The following is a 23842-nucleotide window of genomic DNA, read 5'->3' as shown; positions in this document are numbered from 1 at the left end:
AAACAAAAAAGTGATTTGCTTATTCTCTGGTCAGCAAATGTGCAGTGAGCAAATGCTGTATCATCAGACCCTGTTCATCGCTGGGAGGCAGCCCAGTCCACTGAGATCAGGAGGCCCAGCGCAGCTGACTGCCCTGTTTGGGGGGACAGCAAACAAGGCAATGCAAAGTAGAGCCGTAAGGAACCAATACAGGGAATAAAAGGGAGGAAAATGACCAAGGAGAGTCACTGGGCGTTAATTTATTTTTTTTTTTCCAAATCTTGGGCTGGGTAGACGGCTCTGTAGATGCCACCAAGACTGACACCCCGAGTCTGGTAACCTGGAAGGCACACAGTGGAGGTCGGAGGATAACTTGTGGGACTCAGTTCTCTCCTTCCGCCATGTCGGTCCCAGGAACTGAACTCACATCCTTAGGCTTGGCAGCAAGTGTATTTACCCATTGAGCCATCTCTGTGGTCCTGTTTTTATATTTTAAAAGTGTTGTAAGAGCCGGGCGGTGGTGGCCCATGCCTTTAATCCCAGCACTCGGGAGGCAGAAGCAGGCAGATCTCTGTGAGTTCGAGGCCAGCCTGGTCTACAGAGCGAGTTCCAGGACAGGCTCCAAAACTACACAGAGCAACCCTGCCTTGAAAAACAAACGGGGCTGGAGAGATGGCTCAGTGGTTAAGAGCACTGGCTGTTCTCCCAGAGGACCTGGGTTCAATTCCCAGCACCCATGTGGCAGTGCATGACTGTAAATCCAAGATCTGACACCCTCTCACAGACATACAAACAGGCAAAATTCCAATGCACATAAAATAAAAATAAATAACTAAAAAAGAAAAACAACAAAACAAAAAAGAGGCATGAGGGTTGAGCAAGTATCTGAGTGGTAGAGTCTTGTTTAGTGTGCAAAAGGCTTGTGCTGTATCTCCTGAAAGTGCTGCATGCACACACACACACACACACACACACACACACACACACACACACACACATACACACGAATGAACCAAGACTGTGTCTACCATGCTTAAAGTATTTCCATTGGGATTTTTGTGTGCACCTGTCCATGTGGGTGCCCGTGTGCTCTGTGTATGTGGTCAGAGCTTGACTTCAGGAACGTCTTCTTCCTTGATTGTTCTTTGCCTTATTTTAGAGACAGGACCTCTCCAAACCTGGAGTTCATTGATTCAGTCGGCCACGTGACGCACGGGGACCTTCCATGTCCCGAGGCCTCAGGGCTGGGAGGTTAAGAGACCTGCATGGGTACTGGGGACCCCAACCCAGTCCTCGTCAGGGCAGAAAGGGCACTTCACCCACTGTCTGAGCTGTCTCTCCAGCCTTGTTAATGAGACTTTTAGAGAAAAAGTTTGCTAGCTCTTGCTATAGTGCGGGTGGTATGGAACTTTTTGCCCTTCCCATTTTACGATGGGCAAACTCGCATGCAACCAGGTTCTCCCTCAGCCTTAACTGTTGCTCCAGCTTGGCCTCTTTGAGAACCCAGAAGAGGATAAAATCTGTTATGTCCCAGTACGCTCAGAGCCTGGGAGGTTCACAGAACTATAACCTAGACCAGTGGTTTCCAACCTACGGTTGCGACCCCACTGGGGGTCAAAAGACCCTTTCACAGGGTCGCCTAAGACCCTTGGAAAACACAGATATTTACATTACGATTCATAACAGTAGCAAGATTACAGTTATGAAGTAGCAATTAAGATAATTTTATGGTTGGGGGTCACCACAACATGAGGAACTGTATTAAAGGATTGAAACATTAGGAAGGTTGAGAACCACTGCTCTAGATGGATGGGGGTGGGGATTGGATTACTCAGGTTTTTTGTTTTGCTGTTATTGTTTGTTTTTCAGACAGAGCCCCTCTGTGTAGCCCTGGTTGACCAGGAACTCACTATGTAGACCAGGCCAGCCTCTTATTCACTGAGATCTGCTTGCCTCTGCCTCCTGGGTGCTAGGGCTAAAGGTGTAAGCCTGGCCTATTTTTTTCTTGTTGTTGTTTTGTTTTAAAAAGATTTACGTGTATTATTTTTAATTGTGTGTGTGTGTGTGTGTGTGTGTGTGTGTGTGCACATGAATGCAGTGCCCTGGAAGGCCAGAGGTCTAGGACACCCTGGAACTGGAATTACAGTCAGCTGTGAGTCTCCTGAGTGCTGAGAATTGAACTTCGGTCCTCTGGAAGAGTAGCAAGTGTTTTTAACCGCTGAGCCATCCCCACCCCCCCTTTTTTTGTTGTTCTTAAATATGTAACCTCACGTGACCAGACCTCAAACTCGCGATTCTCCTGCCTCAGCCTCCTGGTTTGTGGCACCACAGCTAATTGACTAGGTTTTTCAGCTCAGAATCAGAAGAGTTTGGGGCGCACGAAGAGGTTCTCGATGGTAAAGGCCCGCAGGGAGTGAGCATCCAGGAAATGGACTGGCCAAAGGCCACGTGGGCTGATTCTCCGTGAGTCCTGGGGGTCCCAAACAAGACGATCGTAGGTTAAACCCATTCCCGATCTCCATGCCTCAGTTTCCCGATTTGTAAAGCAGGAACTGGTGCTTTCCTAGGGTTAACGCCTTTCACCCTGCCAGGTGGAGCTCTACGGGAGGGGCGTGTCCATATGATGAGGATGATGATGTAACTCTGGGCGGGGCCTATAGGACTCACTGCGGAAGCCTTGGAGGGTGTCTGGGCTCGACTCAGCCCGGGTGTGTTGGGGGAGGGGGGCCCCAAGGAGAGTCTCTGGGTCCCTGAGCTTACGGGGTTGCTGGGACCATCCTGCTGTCTTCCGTGGGCGAAGACTAAGTCGTAGGTGGGCACCGGTGGGGAGCAGGGGTAGGGGTCCCACCCCTACCCCTGCGCTCCCAGTCGATCCCCACCTTCACCCCCGCCCCCACCCCAGCCGCGACCCGGCTGCGGTGAGTCAGCGGCCCCGCCGCGCCCCCTCGCTCACTTCCTCCACACCTTCCCCGGGAGGGTGGGGGGCGGAGAGGGGTGGGGCCCGGCCTCAGATCTGGGGAACACCGGACGTGCCCAAGTGTTACTTAAAGGTGGAAACTGATGAGATCCCTTGCTTAACCAGAGGGCCTCCCCGTCCCGCACCCCCCCCCCCCCGTCAAAAAAAAACTGAGCAGAAGTCCACGGAGAGAGTAGGACGCGAGAACCTGCACCCGCAGATCTCTACCTAAGAATTCAACAGTGGAGACAGAGATCAAAGGAAGGCCCCTTCTCTTCCACCACGCTTCCACCTCCGGCTCGGGGGTGAGGCCCAGGGTGCACCCCCACGCCACCAGGCTGGGGAAGGCGTGCAATTGCGGAAGCCGACGGTTCCGCGTTGCCTTTTAAACGCTCTCCATCCCCCGCCGGGAGGTGTTCACGGCCCCTTTAAGGCGCGGGGCATTGTGGGTGCGGGGAGTGGAATTTTGGAACGAAATGTAGCGAAGAGAGTACAGTAGTAAGAGTAACCGCGTAGGTGCCGCCGGCCGAGGGGGTGCGCCGGAGCGGTCCGGACTCTACACCCCGCTTTCCACCACAAGGGACCTCAGTCCATCAGAGCGGCGGAGGGAGGAGGCGCGCGAGGACCCGCCCCGGCCCGGTCCACGTTCTCCCCAGGAAGCTTGGACTCTATGGGGCGGGACCCCGAGGGAGACTGAGCAGAACCTGGAGCCAGCCCCGCACCCTTGCACTTCCAATCAGGGGCGCCCCGGGAGCACTCCCCGTGGGCGCGCCGCCCGCCCGCCCTCCGCGCAGCCATGAGGTGAGCCCCGAACCCCCCAGCCCGGGTCCAGCCGGGCGCCGGCTCCGCGCCCCGCCTTTGTCCCCCTCCCCCGCCCCCCGGCTCGTTCAGGGCTGGATTTAGGGGGACACCGGGCTTCGGGCGTCCCAACTCTGAGCCGATGCCTCCTGGAGCGATCTGCAGATGTCGACACCCCCTTTCTCCGCACTACTCCCCAAAGGCTTGAGGCGGCGCCGGCTGAGGTTCTCCTGGTGGCTTTCAGGTTTAGGGGCGCTCTCGGGACTCAGAGCCTGAAGACTTTTGGGGGAGCACCTCCGAGCTGGCAGATAGGTAGAAGCATCCGGTGTAAGCGGGGCTCAGAGTTACCGCCCCAAACTCCAGTCCAGGTCTTGGGGAGGTAGTGGGAGGCTGGCTTGAGAAGCCGGGCTCTGAAACTCTGAGCCTCGGGTAGTGGTCTTCGGACCCCTGCGTCTGGGGCGCTGGGTGGGTGTCCCAGAGCGGGACCGCGGTCCTTAACTTCGGGGGTACTTCTTGATGCCTCTACATTTGGGGGGCACGGAGGTTCTCCTGTGGAGAGGGTTTTGCGAATCTGAGCCACAGGGCCTGGAGGGTCTGGATGGGACTCCTCTCCCACTAGGTACCCAGGCTGGGACCTAGGGCCCGGGAGCACTCCAGGCCTGGGGCGACTCCCGGGCCAGAGGGCGGCTCTGGTCGTCCCCCCCGCAACCTGGTGGCCCGGGAGGGAGGGGGCGCGGCAGCTGGGGGAGGGGGGCCTTTGTCTTCCTGACTCACCTGTCGAGACAGCTGGTGTGGGGGGCGGGCCCCCGAGTGAGCTTTGTGGGCCAGCTGCTTTCCCCACATCACGGCCCCTCCCCCTGGGCCCAGTGTCGCCCGGTGTCACCCCCCCCCCCACTTCCCCAAGCCGTGGGATTGGAGGAGGGGGCGCTGGAAAGCGTCAAGGTCACAGCCTTCTCCCTCCGGGACCCAGGCTTGCCAGCTTCTTCCTGCGCTCTTCTCAGGAATTTAATCCTGGGGGTGAGGGGGACCTAGGGATCTTTTTTTTTTCTTTTTTTTAATTAATGTGTTCCCTGGACCTGCCCTGAACTCCTGGGCTCACCTGAGGGCGGGGCTGGGCCGGCAGAGGCCTCCCCTCAGCCGTCCCCCCCCATAATCTCTCCCTTGGGGCTACATCTTGACAATACTATCTCCCTTCCTCCACTTTGGCAGGCACTTCCTGCCCCAAAGCCCCTGGCTAGAGGAGGAGTCTCCTGGGGACAGTTTGGGCTTAACCCCGTGTGCGCGCCCTCCACTCTTGCCCTCTGACATCAGGGTGACATTCCTCTCCAGGACCCTGAGCGCGGACCCCTCCCTCCCTCCCACGTCTGTCCCTTGGCATGTGGGAGTGTTGGGATCTGGAGCTGGAAGGGGACATGGAGACACCCTGAAGACTTCCTGCCTGTCCTTCCCTCCCCCCTGGGAGTGCTGTCCCCCGAAAGGGGGTCAGTTCCTCCACCCGCCCCCCCCCCACCTCTCCTCTCCTGCTGCCCCCAGCCCTGCCCCTCCCCCACCCGTTTCCGGTCCCAGGCCCGGTGGAAGGCGGATGGCGGATGTCCGAGTTAGTGCCGCCTCACTCGCTGAGACCGTAAAAGGGCAGGAGCAACGTCTAGGCCGGCCCCCTGCCCCCTCACCCCCAGCCCCGGTCCTCCTGCAGCCCGGCCCCCGACTGGCTGTGACCCGGGGCAAACCTCCCTCCCCTGAGGGTGGCCACAAGTGGACCTGGTCCCCCACCCTCTTAAGAGAGGGTCTCCCTTGTCCTGGGTCACTTGCTGGGCTGTGTTACTTTAATTAATCCTAGGACAGCTAGGATTAAAAGAGAGAGACCCATCCCCTTTTCCCAGCTGGGTAAACTGAGGCCCTGAAACTGAGGAGCCTGGGTCCAGGGCCCTCAGAGGTTCTTGTGCTGTTTTGGGGAAGGGGGAGGACTGGTTTGTCTGCGGACAGCCCTGGGGCAGTGGGAAAGGAGGTAGTTGAGATGGAAAATTACAAGATATGGTTCTTTTTCTCCCAGTTTGACAAATATTTGTCGAGTGTCTGCTGCATCCGGGAGCTGGGAAGGCAGAGAAGGGGTCAGAGGTCTGAAGGCTCTTGGGCAGACAGCGTTCTGAAAGCACTTGGGTTCATTCCTTTCCTCTTGCAATAATAACAGAAGCAGCGACTGTTATTTTAGTTTGAAATGACGAGGCCGGTTCAGTCACACATCTTTGTGCCAGGCGCTGTAATACGGGTCTCGTTCCGTTTAAACCTCCACCACAGTTAAGTATGATGCTAGTCCAAGCTTGTGTCCTGGTCTTGCCCCCATTTTACAGGTAGTAAAACTGAGCCACAGAGACATTAAGGAAATGGCCTGTTAAAGTTTAATAGTTTGGGAGTACAGTGTGGTGACTCATGCTTGTAACGGTAGCACTTGGAGCTACCACTTGGAGGCCAGCTTGGGCTACTGAGTCCCTGTCTCAAAAATAAATGTATAAAGTCAAACAATTTGGAGGTGGTAACGTTTGAATTTGTGCCCAGGACTGTTTAAGTCTAGTGGTATTATAGAAAAAGAAAAATAGAACCATTTGTGGTGGGGGGTGTTTTGTTTTTGTACAAATAACACATTCACTATTAAAAAACATTTTTCCCCCAATGTCATTCTCTGCTACTTAGCAAGTTTGAGGCCAGCCTGGGCTACAGAGTAAGTTCTAGCTCAGCCTGGGCTACACTGAGTCTGTTTCAGTAAGCCAACCACCTAAGCAAGCACCTTTGCCTTCCTGTTCACTTAGGAGCAACTGAGGCCCACCGGATGGGGTAAAATGAACTCCCTAAAACTCCATAGACAGAACTTGACCTGTCTGCAAGCCTGCTTTGGGTGTGTGTGTGTGTGTGTGTGTGTGTGTGTGTGTGTGTGTAGTTTCATGGTGTGCCTGCTTTGGGGTGTGTGTGTGTGTGTGTGTGTGTGTGTGTGTGTGTAGTTTCATGGTGTGCCTGCTTTGGGTGTGTGTGTGTGTGTGTGTGTGTGTGTGTGTGTGTGTGTGTAGTTTCATGGTGTGCCTGCTTCAGGATGAGGGTGTGTGTGTGTGTGTGTGTGTGTGTGTAGTTTCATGGTGTGCCTGCTTCAGGATGAGGGTGTGTGTGTGTGTGTGTGTGTGTGTGTGTGTGTGTGTGTGTGTAGTTTCATGGTGTGCCTGCTTTGGGTGTGTGTGTGTGTGTGTGTGTGTGTGTGTGTGTAGTTTCATGGTGTGCCTGCTTCAGGATGAGGGTGTGTGTGTGTGTGTGTGTGTGTGTGTGTGTGTGTGTGGAGTTTCATGGTGTGCCTGCTTCAGGATGAGGGTGTGTGTGTGTGTGTAGTTTCATGGTGTGCCTGCTTCAGGATGAGGGGTGTGTGTGTGTGTGTGTGTGTGTGTGTGTGTGTGTGTGTAGTTTCATGGTGTGCCTGCTTCAGGATGAGGGTGTGTGTGTGTGTGTGTGTGTGTGTGTGTGTATAGTTTCATGGTGTGCCTGCTTCAGGATGAGGGTGTGTGTGTGTGTCAAGTGTCAATGGTGCAAGGAGCTGGTGAGGTAAGGCTTGGGGGTTGCGGGCAGCGAAGGGAAGGGCCAGACTCAATGAGGAAGGTGCCTGAGCTTGCTGGGTCCCCTCCGTCCCCTCCCTCCGTCCCCTCCCTCTCAGGACTCCCAGCTGCCAGGGTGGGAGGTGTCAGTTGCAGGGTTGTGGGTTCAGGCCTCTGTTGACCCCTTTTCTCCTTACAGCAGACTCACAGAGTGGGGGAATCCCAGACTGGAAACTGGGGCTCCAGAAGTGAAGCTACACAGAGGGAGGGTGGGTCCGGAACCGGCCGCCTAGGGAGAAGAGAGACCCTAAAGAAATGGGGGCCACTCACCCTGCCACCCCCATCCTGCCGAGGTCCTGGCTGTGGAGTCTTCAGTTATTTTTCTTAGGAAAAAAAAAAGTTGTTTGTTTTTGCCTTTATTTATTTTGGTGAGGATGGGCGTGTGTGAGGGATGTGGAGTTCAGAAGACAGCTGTGGGAGTCGGGTCTCTCCTTCCATCCACCGTGTGGGTTCTGGGGATCCACCTCGGGTCGTCGGGGTCACACGTGTGTCCCTCCTGTGGGGATTTTCCATTTCGGCTCCTTTTGGGACAGTTGACACAGGGTCTCACCATGTAGCCCAGGCTGGCTTCAAGCCTACAGAGATCCTCCCGCTTCGCCTCCCAAGTACAAGATCACAGGCGTGTATGTTCTCCAGCCTGGAATACTTAGCCCTCTTTTATTTCCTCTGCTGAAACATCGGGTCCCCAAGGATCCCTTTAAGAACCTAGCATGGTACTCAGCGCTCCGGAGTACTCAGCAGTTGTAAAGAGCAGACTCAACAGTAGCCGCTGACATTTGAGGGTCAACGAGGACGCTGTTCCAGGCTTTGGGCTCCAGTTTCCACTCCCGGCACTCAGCAAACTGATGATCTAGACTGAGGCCTAGCCTCTGACGGATGCTGAAGCGCGGGCCCAGAGAGGTGAAGACGCTTGGCAGGGATCACACAGCGCACACGCAGGGAGGCTCCCATTTGAACCGTGTGCTCCTCGACTCCTAACCTCACTGAAAGATGAGAAAACAGTGGGGGTGATACTTTTAAAAAAGGCAGAGTATGGAGGAGTGTGGCGGAGTGTGGCTCAAAGGGGTGCTGCTTTAAAAAAAGGTGGTGGCTGACACAGCCGGCTTCCCAGGTGACAAGGGCCAGAGGGAAAACAAGTTTTCACGCTTTTGACCCGGTTCACTCTTTCTTAACCTTTTCTTTTTCTGTTTTGAGGATTTTTTTAAAAAAATCATTTAGTTTGGGGTTGGGGATTTGGCTCAGTGGTAGGCCCTGGGTTCGGGCCTCAGCTCTGAAAAAAAAAAAAACAATCATTTAGTTTGATTTCAGGTGTGTGATGGTCAGAGGACAGCTTGTGGAAGTCCGTTCTCCTCCCTCCCGCCGACGTGTGTCTCCGGGATCGAACTCAAGGCCTGGCAAGCACCGTCGATCGCCAGCCCGAGTCTGGCATTTATTTGAGGCAGGGTCGCACTGTGTGGCACCAGGCTGGCCTCGAACTTGAGATTCCCCCTTGCCTCTGCCCCCTGAGTGCTAGGACGATGCTGGGCTCCGGCCCCATCCAGCTGAGGCCAGTTCTGGTTTTTGTTTTATCGTGAGCCTCCGTCACAAGGGTGTCTCCAAAGACTGTGGAGCAGGAGGATTGCTGAGGTGTGCAGAGGAGGTGGAGGGCTTCTGAAGGGAAAGGAGGACATCTAGGCAGAGCTGGGATGTGCAAGCCGCGAGGGGATGATACAGCAGTGAGAACAGGCGACCTCACCAGCCTTGGAGCCGCCGCGGACAGGGCTTTGGAGGACGGGGACACTCTGAGATTGGGTCTTCACAGAGTCCTTCTCTAAAGGGTGGGACCGAGCTCAGGTTCAGGCAGACAGCAGTGTCCTCTCTGGACCAGAGGACCGGAGCCAGGGCAGACAGGGCAGGACCACCTGGGAGGCCAAAGTGCACCTGGGTGGGGCCGTGATACCCTGGGCATCTGGCCAGAGTCTGCCCTGGGTGTGGGCGGCAGGTGTGGGTGAGGCTTTAACCCTGCCCTGCCAAGGGTGCCTGAGCCAGAAACAGTCCCTGAAGCTATGCTTGTTTCCAATGATATGTGGGTAGAACCCACAGCTCTGTGGTTAAGACTGGGACCTGGGAGCCATCTGGCTTAGGAGCCTGCCTCTGCCTCTGCGGGGCTGGCTGTGTGACTGTGGGTGGGATACTCAACTTCTCTGGGCCCTCTGCGCTGCACCCTGGAAGAACAGCATCCATCCTGAAGGGATGGCAGTGGGAACCGAGTGAGGAACTTGGGAAGGCTCGAGGCATGGGCCCAGCTAAAGGCCTTTTGATAGAGGAGCAACGTGCATGCAAAGTTGGGGTGCCAGGCTCAGTCTGCAGTGCAGGGGCCTGCCTGCCAAGGGGCTTTCCCCGCTGAACTCTCACTGCACAGCGACACACCCCAGACCCCAGCCCAGCCATTGTGGGGTACAGTTTCTCTCCCCTGGAAACCACAAACTTCTTCTTTTCAGGAAAAAGCCTAGTGGGGGTGGGGTGAGCTCCCCCCACTTCCCCTGTCTGGTGTGGGGGGGTGGGGCCTAAGCTCCCCCCACTTCCCCTGTCTGTGTGTGACCTTGGCCAAGTTACTTCCTGTCTGGAGCCTTAGTGCCTGCCCTGGAGGGGAACTGGACCTTCCAGGAGGGCAGGTTTTGGGGAGGGGGAGAGGGTCTTGTGTGATGGAGATGTTCAGGGTACCCTAGTACTGACAGTACTGAGGACTCAGTACTGACTGGTTGAGTACATGGTGCCCCAGTGCTGACAGTGACCAAGCACTCAGTACTCCAGTGCTTGCTGAATGACAGAGTGCTCAGTGTATACTAGGTACTGTGCCCAGTCCTTTTTAGTAATTAGACTCATTCCTCCCTCTCAAGGCCTTTGGAAGGGAGGGAGGGCCCATCATGTCTTCCCTAAGTGACAGGTATGCGGGATGATCAGCTCTCCGGGCCATGTGGAAGAAGGCTTCGGCGGCGGGGGTCGGACCTAGGTCGGTGGTGTCCCACTCCAAATCTGAGCTGCGTTTTGCCCTCTCTCAGCCAGTGGCTCTCCTCAGCTCTGCCTGGCCCCCAGGCTGGGCCGGCTGCTCCAGGAGGTGTTCCTGCCAGCACAGGTTTGTCCCCGGCACTGGAACACACTGGTGGCAGGGAGATCTGTCTGGGACACCGCTGTGTCTCCATCCCCAGCCACAGGGCGTGACTGCAGCCAGGAATGTGAGCCAAATGGCTGTGTGTGCCCCGGGGAACCAGAAGGACCAGGTGGCCAGTAAAAGCAGCCTCTGGGGAAGCTCACCAGGGTCCTGGAATCTTTCCTCACACTTCCTGCCCTCTGACCTCAGCTTCCTCATCTGACCTGAGCCCAGAGCAGAGGCGAGGTTGGAGACGTGTGGTAGGGACCGGGAAACTGAGGCCAGCCTGGGGCTGTTCTTACCTCACTTCTTGGCTGTCTGCTAGTCAGCTTGTACTCACTTTGGATTAAGGCTCTAGAGGCTGAGCCCAGGACCCTGAGCAAGCTGCCTGGTCCTCAACTCAAGCCTTCTGGGTCCTACCTTATCTTTTTTTTTCTGCCTCTTCCTGTGTGCAGCCTGCCTGTTCATCTCTTCCCCACAGTGCGCTCATCTGTCAGCCTGTATCTTTTTTTTTTTTTTAAATAGTACTATGGATTCAACCAAGGGCCTTGAGCAAGCTGGGCAAGCTTGAGCACTCTACCACTGAGCCACACCCCCAGCCCCTCACTGGGGGATTCTAGGCAGGGGCTCTACCACTGACCCACACTCCAGCCCCTCAGTGGGGGATTCTAGGCAGGGGCTCTACCACGGAGCCACACCCCCAGCCCCTCACTGGGGGATTCTAGGCAGGGGCTCTACCACTGAGCCACACCCCCAGCCCCTCACTGGGGGATTCTAGGCAGGGGCTCTACCACTGAGCCACACCCCAGCCCCTCACTGGGGGATTCTAGGCAGGGGCTCTACCACTGAGCCACACCCCCAGCCCCTCACTGGGGGACTCTAGGCAGGGGATCTACCACTGAGGCACACCCCCAGCCTCTCACTGAGGGATTCTAGGCAGGGTCTCTACCACTGAGCCACAGCCCAGCCCCTCACTGGGGGGTTCTAGGCAGGGGCTCTACCACTGAGCCACACCCCCAGCCCCTCACTGGGGGACTCTAGGCAGGGGCTCTACCACTGAGCCACACCCCCAGCCCCTCACTGGGGGACTCTAGGCAGGGGATCTACCACTGAGGCACACCCCCAGCCTCTCACTGAGGGATTCTAGGCAGGGTCTCTACCACTGAGCCACAGCCCAGCCCCTCACTGGGGGGTTCTAGGCAGGGGCTCTACCACTGAGCCACACCCCCAGCCCCTCACTGGGGGACTCTAGGCAGGGGCTCTACCACTGAGGCACACCCCCAGCCTCTCACTGAGGGATTCTAGGCAGGGTCTCTACCACTGAGCCACAGCCCAGCCCCTCACTGGGGGGTTCTAGGCAGGGGCTCTACCACTGAGTCACACCCCCAGCCCCTCACTGGGGGATTCTAGGCAGGGTCTCTACCACTGACCCACACTCCAGCCCCTCACTGGGGGATTCTAGGCAGGGGCTCTACCACTGAGTCACACCCCCAGCCCCTCACTGGGGGGTTCTAGGCAGGGGCTCTACCACTGAGCCACACCCCCAGCCCCTCACTGGGGGACTCTAGGCAGGGGCTCTACCACTGAGGCACACCCCCAGCCTCTCACTGAGGGATTCTAGGCAGGGTCTCTACCACTGAGCCACAGCCCAGCCCCTCACTGGGGGGTTCTAGGCAGGGGCTCTACCACTGAGTCACACCCCCAGCCCCTCACTGGGGGATTCTAGGCAGGGTCTCTACCACTGACCCACACTCCAGCCCCTCACTGGGGGATTCTAGGCAGGGGCTCTACCACTGAGCCACACCCCCAGCCCCTCACTGGGGGATTCTAGGCAGGGACTCTACCACTGAGCCACACCCCCAGCCCCTCACTGCGGGATTCTAGGCAGGGGCTCTACCACTGAGGCACACCCCCAGCCCCTCACTGGGGGATTCTAGGCAGGGTCTCTACCACTGAGCCACACCCCCAGCCCCTCACTGGGGGGTTCTAGGCAGGGGCTCTACCACTGAGCCACGCCCCCAGCCCCTCACTGGGGGATTCTAGACAGGGGTTCCACCACTGAGCCACGCCCCCAGCCCCTCACTGGGGGACTCTAGGCAGGGGGTCTACCACTGAGCCACACCCCAGCCCCTCACTGGGGGACCTGTGTGCAAATCGGTTTTCTGCTTCTACTGTATGGGTCCAGGAGATTGCGCTTGGATCATCAGTTTGGTGTCCGGCACCTTTTGTTGTTGTTTTTTTTTTTATCTGCTGAGCTGTCTCTCTGAGCCATGCTTTGTCCTTCTGATTTTTCTCCCTTTAATATCTTCTTGCTGTGTGCCGCCCTGTCCTGATGTCCCGCTCCGTCTGGGCCTCTGGGGAGGATGTCTGAATCCGCCGTCCCGGACCATCTCTCTGTCTCTCTCCCTCCCGTTCTTGTCCCGCCTTGGGGAGACCCACGTGGAGAGTGTGACCGGCCCCTGTGCGTTCTCTCCTCGCAGCGAAACGGTCATCTGTTCCAGCCGGGCTACCGTGATGGTGTATGACGACAGCAATAAGCGATGGCTGCCTGCTGGCACCGGTCCCCAGGCCTTCAGCCGAGTCCAGATCTACCACAACCCCACTGCCAACTCCTTCCGAGTCGTTGGCCGCAAGATGCAGCCGGACCAGCAGGTGCAGGCTCCCTCCCTCCGTCCCCTGTCCCTCTGTCTCCGTGCCACCGAGCACTCGTCACCCTTTACCTGCCCGTTCCCTTTTGCAGGTGGTTATCAACTGTGCCATCGTCCGGGGTGTCAAGTACAATCAGGCCACTCCCATCTTCCATCAGTGGCGGGATGCCCGTCAGGTCTGGGGCCTCAACTTCGGCAGCAAGGAGGACGCAGCCCAGTTTGCAGCCGGCATGGCCAGTGCCCTAGAGGCCTTGGAAGGTTAGATGGGCGGGTGGGGCGGTGTTGGGGCTCACACTTTTAATCCTTGCACTTGGGAGGCTGAGGCAGAAGGATTGTAACAAGTCCCAGGCCAGCCTGGAGGACATAGCAAGGCCCCGCCACCAATAAATAAGTCAGTAAAATCAGACTGGGAGCCGGGTGGTGGTGGCGCACGCCTTTAATCCCAGCACTCGGGAGGCAGAGCCAGGCGGATCTCTGTGAGTTCGAGGCCAGCCTGGGCTACCAAGTGAGTTCCAGGAAAGGCGCAAAGCTACACAGAGAAACCCTGTCTCGAAAAACCAAAAAAAAAAAAAAAAAAAAAAAAAAAAAAATCAGACTGGGAACAGCGATCTGTAGGTAGAGAGCTCACCCAGCATGCGTAAAGCTCCGAGTTCAGTCCCTGTCACTGCCTAAACTAGGCCTGGTACCACATGCCTGTCACTCCAGCGCTTGGCAGGTGGAGGATGATGAGACTGAGGCCATCCTCAGCTATACAGCAAGGTTGAGACCAGCCTGAGCTACGTAAGACTATCTTTTAAAAAAAGTATGTGTGTGTGTATGTGTGCATCTGTGTGCATGCACATAAGTGTATGTGTACATATGTGTGCGTGCACATGCTGGGGGTCTGGAGAGATGGTTCGGTGCTTAAGAGCATTTACTGCTCTTCCAGAGGACCTGAGTTTGATTCTCAGCACCCACGTGGTGAGTGGCTCACAGTCCCTAAGGTCTGACATCTTCTGGCCTTTGTGGGGACTAGGCACACGTGTGGTTCACAGACATATATATGTAGGCAAAGCACCCATACACTTAATTCTTTTTAAATGGGGGTTGGGGTGAGTGCTGGGAAGCCTGAAGCTGCCATCCTGCACTTGGGGCCTTGGGTCTGCCTATCTGTAAGTCAGCTAACCCATGGACATCATGGAAAACTCCCGTGACAATTGTCCATGCCCAGTGTGTGCCGAGGTGTGATCCCATGTTCCCTGTGACCATGTGCTGGACCAAGATGTCTGTCTGTCCAGCCTCCACCATGCTCCCCATGTTGGTCATGGTGGCACATCCTTGTAATATGAGCCTTTGGGGTGAGGCAGATGGAGAGTTCTGGGCCAGCCTGGGCTACATAGCCAGATTTGGTGTAAAACCAAGTCCACAGGGAGCATGCTATGGCGAAGGGGTCGGTGGTACAGGCTTGCCCAGTGTGTGCCAGACCCTGGGTACCATCCCAGTTCACCGTGTACTGTTTCTACTTCTTTAAAGTTTTTAAATTACATTGATCCATTTAGTGTGTGCGCACTGGGCTCTGGTGTTTGTGCGGAAGAGAGAGGATAGCTGGTGGGAGCGTTCTGTCCTTCCACCGTGTGGGCCAGGGACCGAACTCAGGTCTCCAGGCCCAGCCCCAGCTGCCTTACCCCCCAGGAGTCGACTTTCTTATTTATTTCTTTGTTTTGAGACAGGGCTTCTCTACATAGCTGACTTGGAACTCAGGGAACTCCATGTGCCTCTGCCTCCCTAGTGCTGGGATTAAAGGTCTATGCCACTGTGCCTGGTTACATGGTATTTCTTACTTTTTCAAAACTATTCAACTCACAGGACGGGGGTGGTGGTGATGTGATGTATGGGTCTAGTACTGGGAACAGGACTCCTTTTATTTATTTTAAGTTCCCTAATGAGGCCAAGACTGTCAATTTTTTTTTTTTTTTGAGGTGCTGGAGACTGAATGAGGGGCCTTGGGCTCTACTACTAAGCCAAGTCCCCAGCCCCTCACTGGGGGATTGTAGGCAGGGGCTCTACAACTGAGCCACACCCCAGCCTCTCACTGGGGGACTCTAGGCAGGGGCTCTACCACTGAGCCACACCCCAGCCCCTCACTGGGGGATTCTAGGCAGAGGCTCTACCACTGAGCCACACCCCAGCCCCTCACTGGGGGATTCTAGGCAGGGGCTCTACCACTGAGCCATACCCCAGCCCCTCACTGGGGGATTCTAGGCAGGGGCTCTACCACTGAGCCACACCCCTAGCCCCTCACTGGGGGATTCTAGGCAGGGGCTCTACCACTGAACCACACCCCCAGCCCCTCACTGGGGGATTCTAGGCAGGGGCTCTACCACTGAGCCACACCCCCAGCCCCTCACTGGGGGATTCTAGGCAGGGGCTCTACCACTGAGCCACACCCCCAGCCCCTCACTGGGGGATTCTAGGCAGGGGCTCTACCACTGAGCCACACCCCCAGCCCCTCACGGGGGATTTTAGGCAAGGGCTCTACCACTGAGCCACACCCCCAGCCCCTCACGGGGGATTTTAGGCAAGGGCTCTACCACTGAGCCACACCCCCAGCCCCTCACGGGGGATTTTAGGCAAGGGCTCTACCACTGAGCCACACCCCCAGCCCCTCACTGGGGGATTCTAGGCAGGGGCTCTACCACTGGGCCACGCCTCCAGCCCCCTTCACAGCGCTTTCAAGGTTGTGTCCTAGGTAACTGTTCTGCTTTTTGTAGATTGACTGTGGTGTTGGCTTCGCAGGGCCTTGTCAGTACTAATGGAATGGCTCACCCATTGCGTGTGCATGGAGAAATGTAATCAGAGGCGCAGGCCTGAGTTCGTTCCCTTGGGGCTGGAAAAGTGATTGTTCCTGCGGATTTCCAGCCTGCGTGGCCTAGTGACTAGTGGCACTGTGTATCCCAGCAGCACCCACCTCACCGCACCTCAGGCCCAGGAGGCTGCTTCTTGCTGTCTTTCCTGTGTGCTGCCCCCTGTGGAGGGATGTTAGGGTCTCTGGTTCAGTGGGATGGCATCGTCATGAGGGGAGGGGAGACTGAGGAGGGGAGAGCTCCCACGTTCTCACTGTGGTTTCCCTTCACCTTCCAGGAGGTGGGCCTCCCCTGGCCCCAGCACCCCCTGCCTGGTCTGCACAGAATGGCCCCTCCCCAGAGGACCAGGAACAACAGAAAAGGTGGGGACCCTCCCTCCCTTTAGGGTGTTCCATAGCTCCCGGAGTTCAGAACCCTGCCAGCTTTCACCTTCTAGAAAGGTCCAAGGTCCAAGGGTCTAGAAGCAAGCAGCATTCAGACACCACTCCCCAAGCTCCCGGAGTTCAAGAAATGTACTGCAAAGCTGGGCCTGGCAGCTCACACCTGTCTGTCATCAGTTCACAGGATGCAGAGGCAGGAGGATTGATGAGAGTTTGAGGCTAGCCTGGGCTACAGAGTGAATTCCAGGCTGCCTTGGAAATCAGTATGAGACCCTGTTATAGTAAAATAACCCCTTGCTGGATTTGTTGGAGCATACCTTTAATTCCAAACATTCAATGAAAGGTGGAGGCGAGCCCATCTGCAAGTTCGAATCCACCCTGGTCTACAGAGCAAGTTCCAGGCCAGCCGAGGCTACACAGTGAGACCCTGTCTCAATAGAGAAAAAAAGAAAAACTACCACCCCCACCCCCAAGAATTTGATAAGAGAATCCACCATTCCAGCGCCCCAGACTCCGCACCCGGGTTCCACAGCTGAGACCCTTGGCTACTTTAAAATCAGCTATGTGTGACAGTTGAGAAGAAGGCTTTCACCCACCCCCCATGGGTGCCTCCTGCCTCTTGTTCTCACCCCTCCTCCCTGGGCCCTTGGAAGGCAGATGTAGGAGAGAGCCGCTGGCCTCGCCGGTGACCTCTGAGAGAGGAACCAGAGGCTTCTGGCCCCGTGGCTAGTAGCTTGGTCTGGGTACTGAAGGCAGCTTCCTTTCCCCTGTACAGGCAGCCTGAGCACATGGAGCGCCGGGTCTCTAACGCAGGTAATGGCTCAACCTCTGGGTCACGGGGACCTCCCTGGAGGACCGGGTTGGGCAGGCCGGACAAAGAAGAAGGCTTCTCTCTCAGCAGTATCATTCTCTGTGTGTTTATTGCAGGAGGTCCACCTGCTCCCCCAGCGGGGGGTCCACCTCCCCCTCCAGGACCTCCCCCTCCTCCGGGTCCCCCTCCACCCCCGGGTCTTCCCCCATCAGGGGTATCTGCTGCAGCTCATGGAGCAGGGGGAGCCCCGCCCCCTGCTCCCCCACTCCCTACAGCACAGGGCCCCAGTGGTGGGGGTTCCGGGGCCCCAGGCCTGGCTGCTGCTATTGCTGGAGCCAGACTCAGGAAAGTGAGCAAGGTGAGTGTCTGGGAGATGCAGCCCTGAGGGGACAATGGGAGGAGGTCAGAGTCCCCCAAAGGTGTCACAAGAGGCCTGGGAGGTCACCTGGCCTGCCTTTAAAGCCATCTCCCCCTTTTTCATTCCTTCAGCAGGAGGAGGCCTCTGGGGGGCCCTTGGCCCCCAAAGCTGAGAGTAGTCGAAGCACTGGCGGGGGGCTTATGGAAGAGATGAACGCCATGCTGGCCCGGAGGTGAGCCTGGGGCCCTCGGGAGTCAGCCCCACACCCGGCAGTTTGGGGGCTAGGCTTTTGGAGTGCCCATGGCGCTCCTTCCCCTCTCCTCTCTCCGTCTCGTGTCTAGCCCAGGCTAAACTCTGATCTTCGGGCTTCTCAGCCTCCTGAGTGCTGGGGTGGCAGTCCTGCCCCGATGGTGACAGCCATGTCTGGGACACAGTGCTGGAGACTGTCGTCCTCTGAGGTGACTTACAGACTGTAACATGTCCTGACTCTCAGGGTTAGGACCCTAGGCAATTCCACTTGGATGTTCTGGAAACAGATTCTTAAGAACCTCAGCTTGCTGATCTTGAAAACTTCTCACCCTTACAGTTCTTAGGATTTCCAGACGTAGGAATTAGGGGGGCCCTTCCGAATTCTAGAGGAACAATCTCTAAGCTGGATATTTTTATAAAAAATTTATGTTTATTTTTATTCATCGTACGTATGAGTTTGCCCTTGGCACCTGGGAGGAGTCCTTTCTTGCCTTTCACAGTGTGGGTTCTGGGAATTGAACTCATGTTGTCGGGCTTGGCAGCAAGCACCCTTACTCACTGGACCATCTCACTGGCCCTAAACTGGATTTTTGTGGGTGTTGTTGCTGTTCTCAGCCCTGGCTGGGCTGGAACTTGGAATGATTCTCCTGCCTCGGCCTCTCAATGCTGGGATTACAGGCTTGTGCCATGCTGTTCTTATTATTTTTGTTTTCTAAGACTAGGCTAGCTTTGAAGTCACAGAGATATGTCTGCCTCTTTTTAAAAAAAAGAAAAAATATTACATTTATTCAGTGTGTGTGTGTGTGTGTGTGTGTGTGTGTGTGTGTATGTGTTTATATGTGTGGGCACATATTTGGAGATTAGAGGATAATCTGCAGGATTTAGTTCTCGACTTTCAACTACATGGGTCCTTGGGATTAAATCGGGTGATCTGTCTTGGTGGCAAGCACCTCTGTCTGCTGGGCCGTCTCGCAGGCCCCTTCTTTAACTTCTCAGATTATTCTGGAATTGAGCAGTGGGGAGGGGTGCTGTTGAGTGGCGGGCCGTGAACTGTAGCTTGTTCTTGCTTGCCCCTCTGCAGAAGGAAAGCCACACAGGTTGGGGAGAAGCCCCCCAAAGACGACTCAGCCAGCGTAAGTCGGGGGCTCTTCCTGTTCTATATTCCTTAATATGTACCCTAGGGCAGGGAGGAGGTGTGACAGGGTTGTTCTGGCTTTGGACCTGGAGGAGGAACATTGGCATGGAAAGGGTGGTTTATGATACTTTTCTGTACTGCCAGCAGGAGGAACCAGAGGCCCGAGTCCCCGCCCAGAGTGGTGAGTGACAGCCCTATGTAGCCATAGAAACTACAAATCCCAGGATGCATCATTGTTCTTGCTTTGAAAGCACACTTGCATGGGAAACCTGTGAAAATAATTCTGGGGATTGTAGTTTTCTAAAATAGTTCTTTGACCTGGTGGGTTGGGTGGCGGTATATTTTGGTGAGGGGCAGTGCTTGTCTCGATCTTTCTGATCTGTTGCTCCCCCATCTACCCAGAATCTGTGCGGAGACCCTGGGAGAAGAACAGCACAACCTTGCCAAGGTAGACCATCCGTGTTGGGAATCCACCCCTCAAAAGTGTTGAACTTTTCTCTTGTACAAGAGGGGATACAGTGTAACCTCTGGACAGTGCCCCTTTCTAACCCTATCCCTGTTCCACACCAACTCTTCCAGGATGAAGTCATCATCTTCTGTGACTACCTCCGAGGCCCACCCCTCTACCCCCAGCTCCAGTGATGACTCTGACTTGGAGAGGGTGAAGCAGGTAGCCTGGGGCAGCAGCTGTCATGATGCCCAGAGTGACAGGCCTGGGTCCAGAATGGTTCAAGAGAAGGCTTAGAAACCTCAGTCTTCTAGTCTGAGAAAGGGAGATGGTGGGCGGGGTCCGGGAGGACAGTGCCTAAACAGGCCATACCACCTATCCGCCGTTCCTGCTGAGTCCCCACAGTCCTCACTCAGCTCAGTGGCTCCAGCTATCCATCTCTAGTCAGAGCTGGCAGGAGACTGTACATTTGGCAAGCTTCTTACTGGATGCGCTCCAGCTTCTGCTGGCCCCACAGATCTGGAATTCTATAGAATGTCCCCATCATTTTGTGACCTTGGCAATTGTGTCAAAGGATGAGGGTGGGAAGGGTTGTTGAACCAGCTTCTTCTGTCTTCTCAGTCAAAAAGAAAGGAAGAAGGGGAACTGCTCAGCAGAAGAGTGCCTAGAGTCCCCCAGTGAGGGGCTGGGGTGTGGCTCAGTGGTAGAGCCCCTGCCTAGAATCCCCCAGTGAGGGGCTGGGGTGTGGCTCAGTGGTAGAGCCCCTGCCTAGAATCCCCCAGTGAGGGGCTGGGGGTGTGGCTCAGTGATAGAGCCCCTGCCTAGAATCCCCCAGTGAGGGGCTGGGGGTGTGGCTCAGTGGTAAAGACCCTGCCTAGAATCCCCCAGTGAGAGGCTGGGGTGTGGCTCAGTGGTAGAGCCCCTGCCTAGAATCCCCCAGTGAGAGGCTGGGGTGTGGCTCAGCAGTAGTATGCTTAGGTAGCATTTAAGATGCCCTAGGTTCCAATCCCTGTCCCTGCAATAAAATGGGCCGTTATGATGGCTCAGCAGATAAAGGTGCTGCGCCCGTCTTGACAACCTGAGTTCCATCCGCGGAACCTCCACTGGTAGAAGGAGTGAACTAATTCTCCCTCAAGCGCATGCATATACGGGTACAAGCAAACACACACAATTTGTTAAAGAACTTGAGAAAAGTTGAAATAAGAGAGGAGGTCACTGCTTCTGCCAGTCCAGGTCCCCTCTTGATTGTTTCTCAGGAGCTTCTGGAAGAGGTGCGGAAGGAGCTGCAGAAGATGAAAGAGGAAATAATCGAAGGTGAGGCTCCTCTGTTCTAATGCGGCATTTCCAAGGGCCTTGTGCCCGCGGAGGAGCCTGCCTTGGAAGGGGAGGGGCAGAGACTGGCCTGACTTCTTCCTCCTCCTTCCTTCCAGCCTTTGTCCAGGAGCTGAGGAAGCGGGGTTCGCCTTGACCACGGGGACCCAGAAGACCCATTTCTCCTTCTGCGCTTCCCCCCTGGCGCCTGCTTCCCCTGCCTCAACTTGACCTACACCAGAAGGCGTTCTCCCTCACTGCCTCCCACTGGGAAGACCCCAGAGGGTGTGGCTCCCTGGTGCCATGGCCACACCCATGCTGGCTGCTGATTGGCTAAGGAGGTCCCGCCCCTTTGTCCCCTCTGCCATCCCCTTGGGGCTGGTTCCTCTGCTGGGGATGTACCGGTAACCCCACAGTGAGGAAGGAAGGAGGGATCTCACCTTCCCTTGTTCTGGATTCACTTTAACGCTTTAATGCCTTGGATTTTTTTTTTTAAAGAAAAAAAAATATATATATATATTTGGGTTTATGGGGGGAAGGGAAATTTTTTTTCTCTTTGGTTTTGATAAAATGGGGTGTGGGAGTTTTTAAATGCTATAACCCCAGGCTTATCCCATGGGAGGCAGCTATGAAAGAGGGGAGGTATCCCAGCAGGTGGGAGGGATTTCCCTCACCCGAGGAACACCTCCCCCTTCGCCTTGGCTCCTCCCTCTTTTCTATGAGGAATTCAGATTCTTTAACGTTTTTGGAACCTCAGTTTTGTGGTTTTTTTATTTGGGTTAGGATTTCAGGGTCCAGACCATTTTTGCCCTCTGGGAAGATGAAGTCAGGGGAAGGAGAAGAGGAAAAATAGGTCCTCCGACTTCCACACCTTAGCTTCGTGGACACGGGCCCTCGCTGAATAAATCTGCGGTTTTTATAAATGTGAAGGTCTCTGGAGTGACTCCTGCTTCCCCTGCCCGTCACCCACACCCCTGGCTCTGGCCCTCCCCTCTGGCCCTCCAGCCGGCCTCCTCCTCCATCCTAGTGTTGGGGTGTGTGTCCCTTAAGTCTTACAGCGGAACTCTGGGAAAGGTCTCAGAAGATGACTGCCTCCCCAAGTTCTCTCCTAATGACACTTCCGCCCACTCAGCACATGATGGTTTGAGACACACTCTTTAACCTGGGGCTCCTTTAATTATAAAACATTTAAAATATTAAAAAAAATAGAAGCCAGAGCTCAAAGGCCACCGCTTTGTGGTCCAGTGGGTTAGTGAATGAGTGGGTAAGGGAGTAAATTGGTCTTCTGGGATGTTCCATTTGGTCAGACGTGAGGCTGTCCACCTTATTTTAAGTGGCTTTTGCCTGGAAGACCAAAGGCGGGGTGTGTGTGTGTCCCTGAGAATGCTGTGAAACGTGGGTGGTGGCGGCGGACGGAGGTGTGGTACTGGCCCACGTGTTAAGGGTGCAGGTGGTTCCTTACAGAAGGCCAGTAAAGAGGCTATCAAAGGGGTGGTGGCTGGAAATGGAGGGGCCGAGATAGGCAGAATGGCCTCATTTTTGGTTAGAACCAACTTCCTCCTAAGACATGATGAGGAAGAGGCACCCCGCCAGCTCGTGGACAGCGCCCTGGACTAGAGGAGGGTCCACCAAGGACAGAGTGCCAGACGGGCACCTCGGACCAAAGACGGGAGGAGCCAGAGACAGTGCAGACCTGGCCTCTCCCTTCAGAGTGAGGTAGATGGAAGGAGATGGGGTCCGGACACTAAGGCAGGAGTGTTCCAGTGTGATGGGCCAGTGCCCCGGGCAAAGGGTTCTTAGGTGGCTCCCCAACACGCTGTGCCTCCCTTTCCAAGCACGGTATCCGAGTGCTGGTGGCTTGGGGTTGGGAATCTGGGAGCGTCCCTGGCATGTCCCACCAGTGGGTGAGAGACCCCTGTGGAAAGGAGCACTCACACCACTCCCGGCCTGGGATCCCTCTGTCCCCAGAGACCAGGGCATGTCAGCTGGCCCAGTTCGGGGATGGGCCCATGCAGAGAGGCCAGGCACACAGGGCCAGACAGCAATCCACGTCCTCCAAGGACAGAGTCTTGCGGTCTCTACAAGGAGGCTTTGGGAGGCTGGGGCTCGGGCTCAGGCTCAGGCTCAGGCTCGTGGCGCTCGGTGCAGATCTGGCCTTTGAACTCCTCCAGCTCCGCCCGCAGCTCGGCCCTCAGCTGGTCCAGCTCGCTCCTCCGTACGGCGGCCTGCACCTGCACCTGCAGCTCGTCCACCACCTGCTCCAGGCGGTCCAAGTCATCCCTCAACGACAGCAGTGAGGCCACGCGCTCCCCTTCCTTGCGGCGCTTCAGTGACTGCTGGCGCCAGAACTCCAGCAGCAGGCAGCTGCCGGCGCAGCCGAAGATGATGGCCTCGCCCAGCAGGTTCGCGCCCAGCTCCGCCGCGGCCACCTCGTTCAGTGGCTTGATGGACTCAGCGTGGAAGCCCATGATGCTCATCTTGGTCCGCATCTCTGCCCAGTGGTACACTGCAGGGAAGAAAGGGGTCAGGGTTTGCTGTGGCCTGGGCTGCTCCTTGTCCCCTGTAAGCACCAGCCCCTGCTCCGTGTCTTGGGGATCAGAGCCAAAATCGCCTGTGTAGAGGACAGGCACCCAGTCCGCACACTTAGAATAAGGACTTCTCTGGCCTGGGGGAACCTGAGGACGTGGTTTTAAAATGGTCCAGGGGCTGGGAATGTGACTCAGTCATGGAATGCTGGCCTAGCATGCAAGATCCCATACTTAAAATCCCCGGCACCACCTGGAACCGAGCTTGATGGCATAGGCCTATAATCTCAGCACCCTGGAGGCAGAGCCAGGCGGATCTCTGTGAGTTCGAGGCCATCTTGGTCTACAGAGTGAGTTCCAGGACAGGCACCAAAACTACACAGAGAAACCCTGTCTCGAAACGCCTTCCCCCCCACCAAAAAAAAATTCAAGGTCATCTTTGGAAACTGGCCCGAACAACATGAGAGCCCCCTCCAGTAGGCAGGTCATGGTGCTTCAGGAGGCCATGATCTCAGCACTCAGGGGAATGAAACAAGAGGCCATTGTGGGCTAGAGGTAGACTCTGGTCTCAAAACCAAAAAAAAAAAAAAAATTGAATAAAATAACATCCAAAGTCAGCAACAACGGTTTGGTGGTGGGTCA

The 23842-nt window shown here is 56.0% G+C and overlaps 2 protein-coding genes across 5 annotated transcripts; one reads left to right on the top strand and one right to left on the bottom strand.

The window, feature by feature from the left end:
- The first annotated feature begins 3121 nt into the window (after nucleotides 1–3121).
- Nucleotides 3122–21604, top strand: Vasp (vasodilator stimulated phosphoprotein). 4 transcript variants are annotated; one of them, XM_052712194.1, is made up of 13 exons: nucleotides 3122–3736; nucleotides 12973–13144; nucleotides 13233–13398; nucleotides 16261–16345; nucleotides 17139–17176; nucleotides 17291–17532; nucleotides 17667–17764; nucleotides 18863–18914; nucleotides 19064–19097; nucleotides 19319–19364; nucleotides 19496–19586; nucleotides 20621–20678; nucleotides 20795–21604. In XM_052712194.1, exons 1-13 carry the CDS (start codon nucleotides 3732–3734, stop codon nucleotides 20830–20832), a joined length of 1125 nt encoding a protein of 374 aa, XP_052568154.1. In that variant the 5' UTR covers nucleotides 3122–3731; the 3' UTR covers nucleotides 20833–21604. The 4 variants fall into 4 exon arrangements, with proteins under 4 accessions (XP_052568154.1, XP_052568153.1, XP_052568152.1 ...); XM_052712193.1 differs by having other exon boundaries at nucleotides 3123–3736; nucleotides 19061–19097; XM_052712192.1 differs by having other exon boundaries at nucleotides 3126–3736; nucleotides 17664–17764.
- Nucleotides 21194–23392, bottom strand: LOC128094097 (optic atrophy 3 protein homolog). The gene has a single exon (XM_052712195.1). The coding sequence runs from the start codon at nucleotides 23162–23164 to the stop codon at nucleotides 22754–22756; it is 411 nt and encodes a 136-aa protein (XP_052568155.1). The 5' UTR covers nucleotides 23165–23392; the 3' UTR covers nucleotides 21194–22753.
- Nucleotides 23393–23842: the final 450 nt, after the last annotated feature.

The sequence above is a fragment of the Peromyscus californicus genome, unplaced genomic scaffold, assembly GCF_007827085.1.
Source record: "Peromyscus californicus insignis strain IS unplaced genomic scaffold, ASM782708v3 Scaffold_4__1_contigs__length_199733344, whole genome shotgun sequence".
NCBI lineage: Eukaryota > Metazoa > Chordata > Mammalia > Rodentia > Cricetidae > Peromyscus > Peromyscus californicus.
Note: the sequence above shows the minus strand (reverse complement) of the source record. Positions and strands in the feature narration are given on the sequence as shown.

Excerpts from the sequence above, each read along its gene's own strand:
- LOC128094097 (XM_052712195.1), bottom strand. The coding sequence starts at position 23,164 with ATGCGGACCAAGATGAGCATCATGGGCTTCCACGCTGAGTCCATCAAG.
- Vasp (XM_052712191.1), top strand. Across the intron at positions 13,399-16,260 it reads TGCCCTAGAGGCCTTGGAAG|GAGGTGGGCCTCCCCTGGCC; the intron begins GTTAGATGGGCG and ends TTCACCTTCCAG. Across the intron at positions 20,679-20,794 it reads GAAAGAGGAAATAATCGAAG|CCTTTGTCCAGGAGCTGAGG; the intron begins GTGAGGCTCCTC and ends CCTTCCTTCCAG.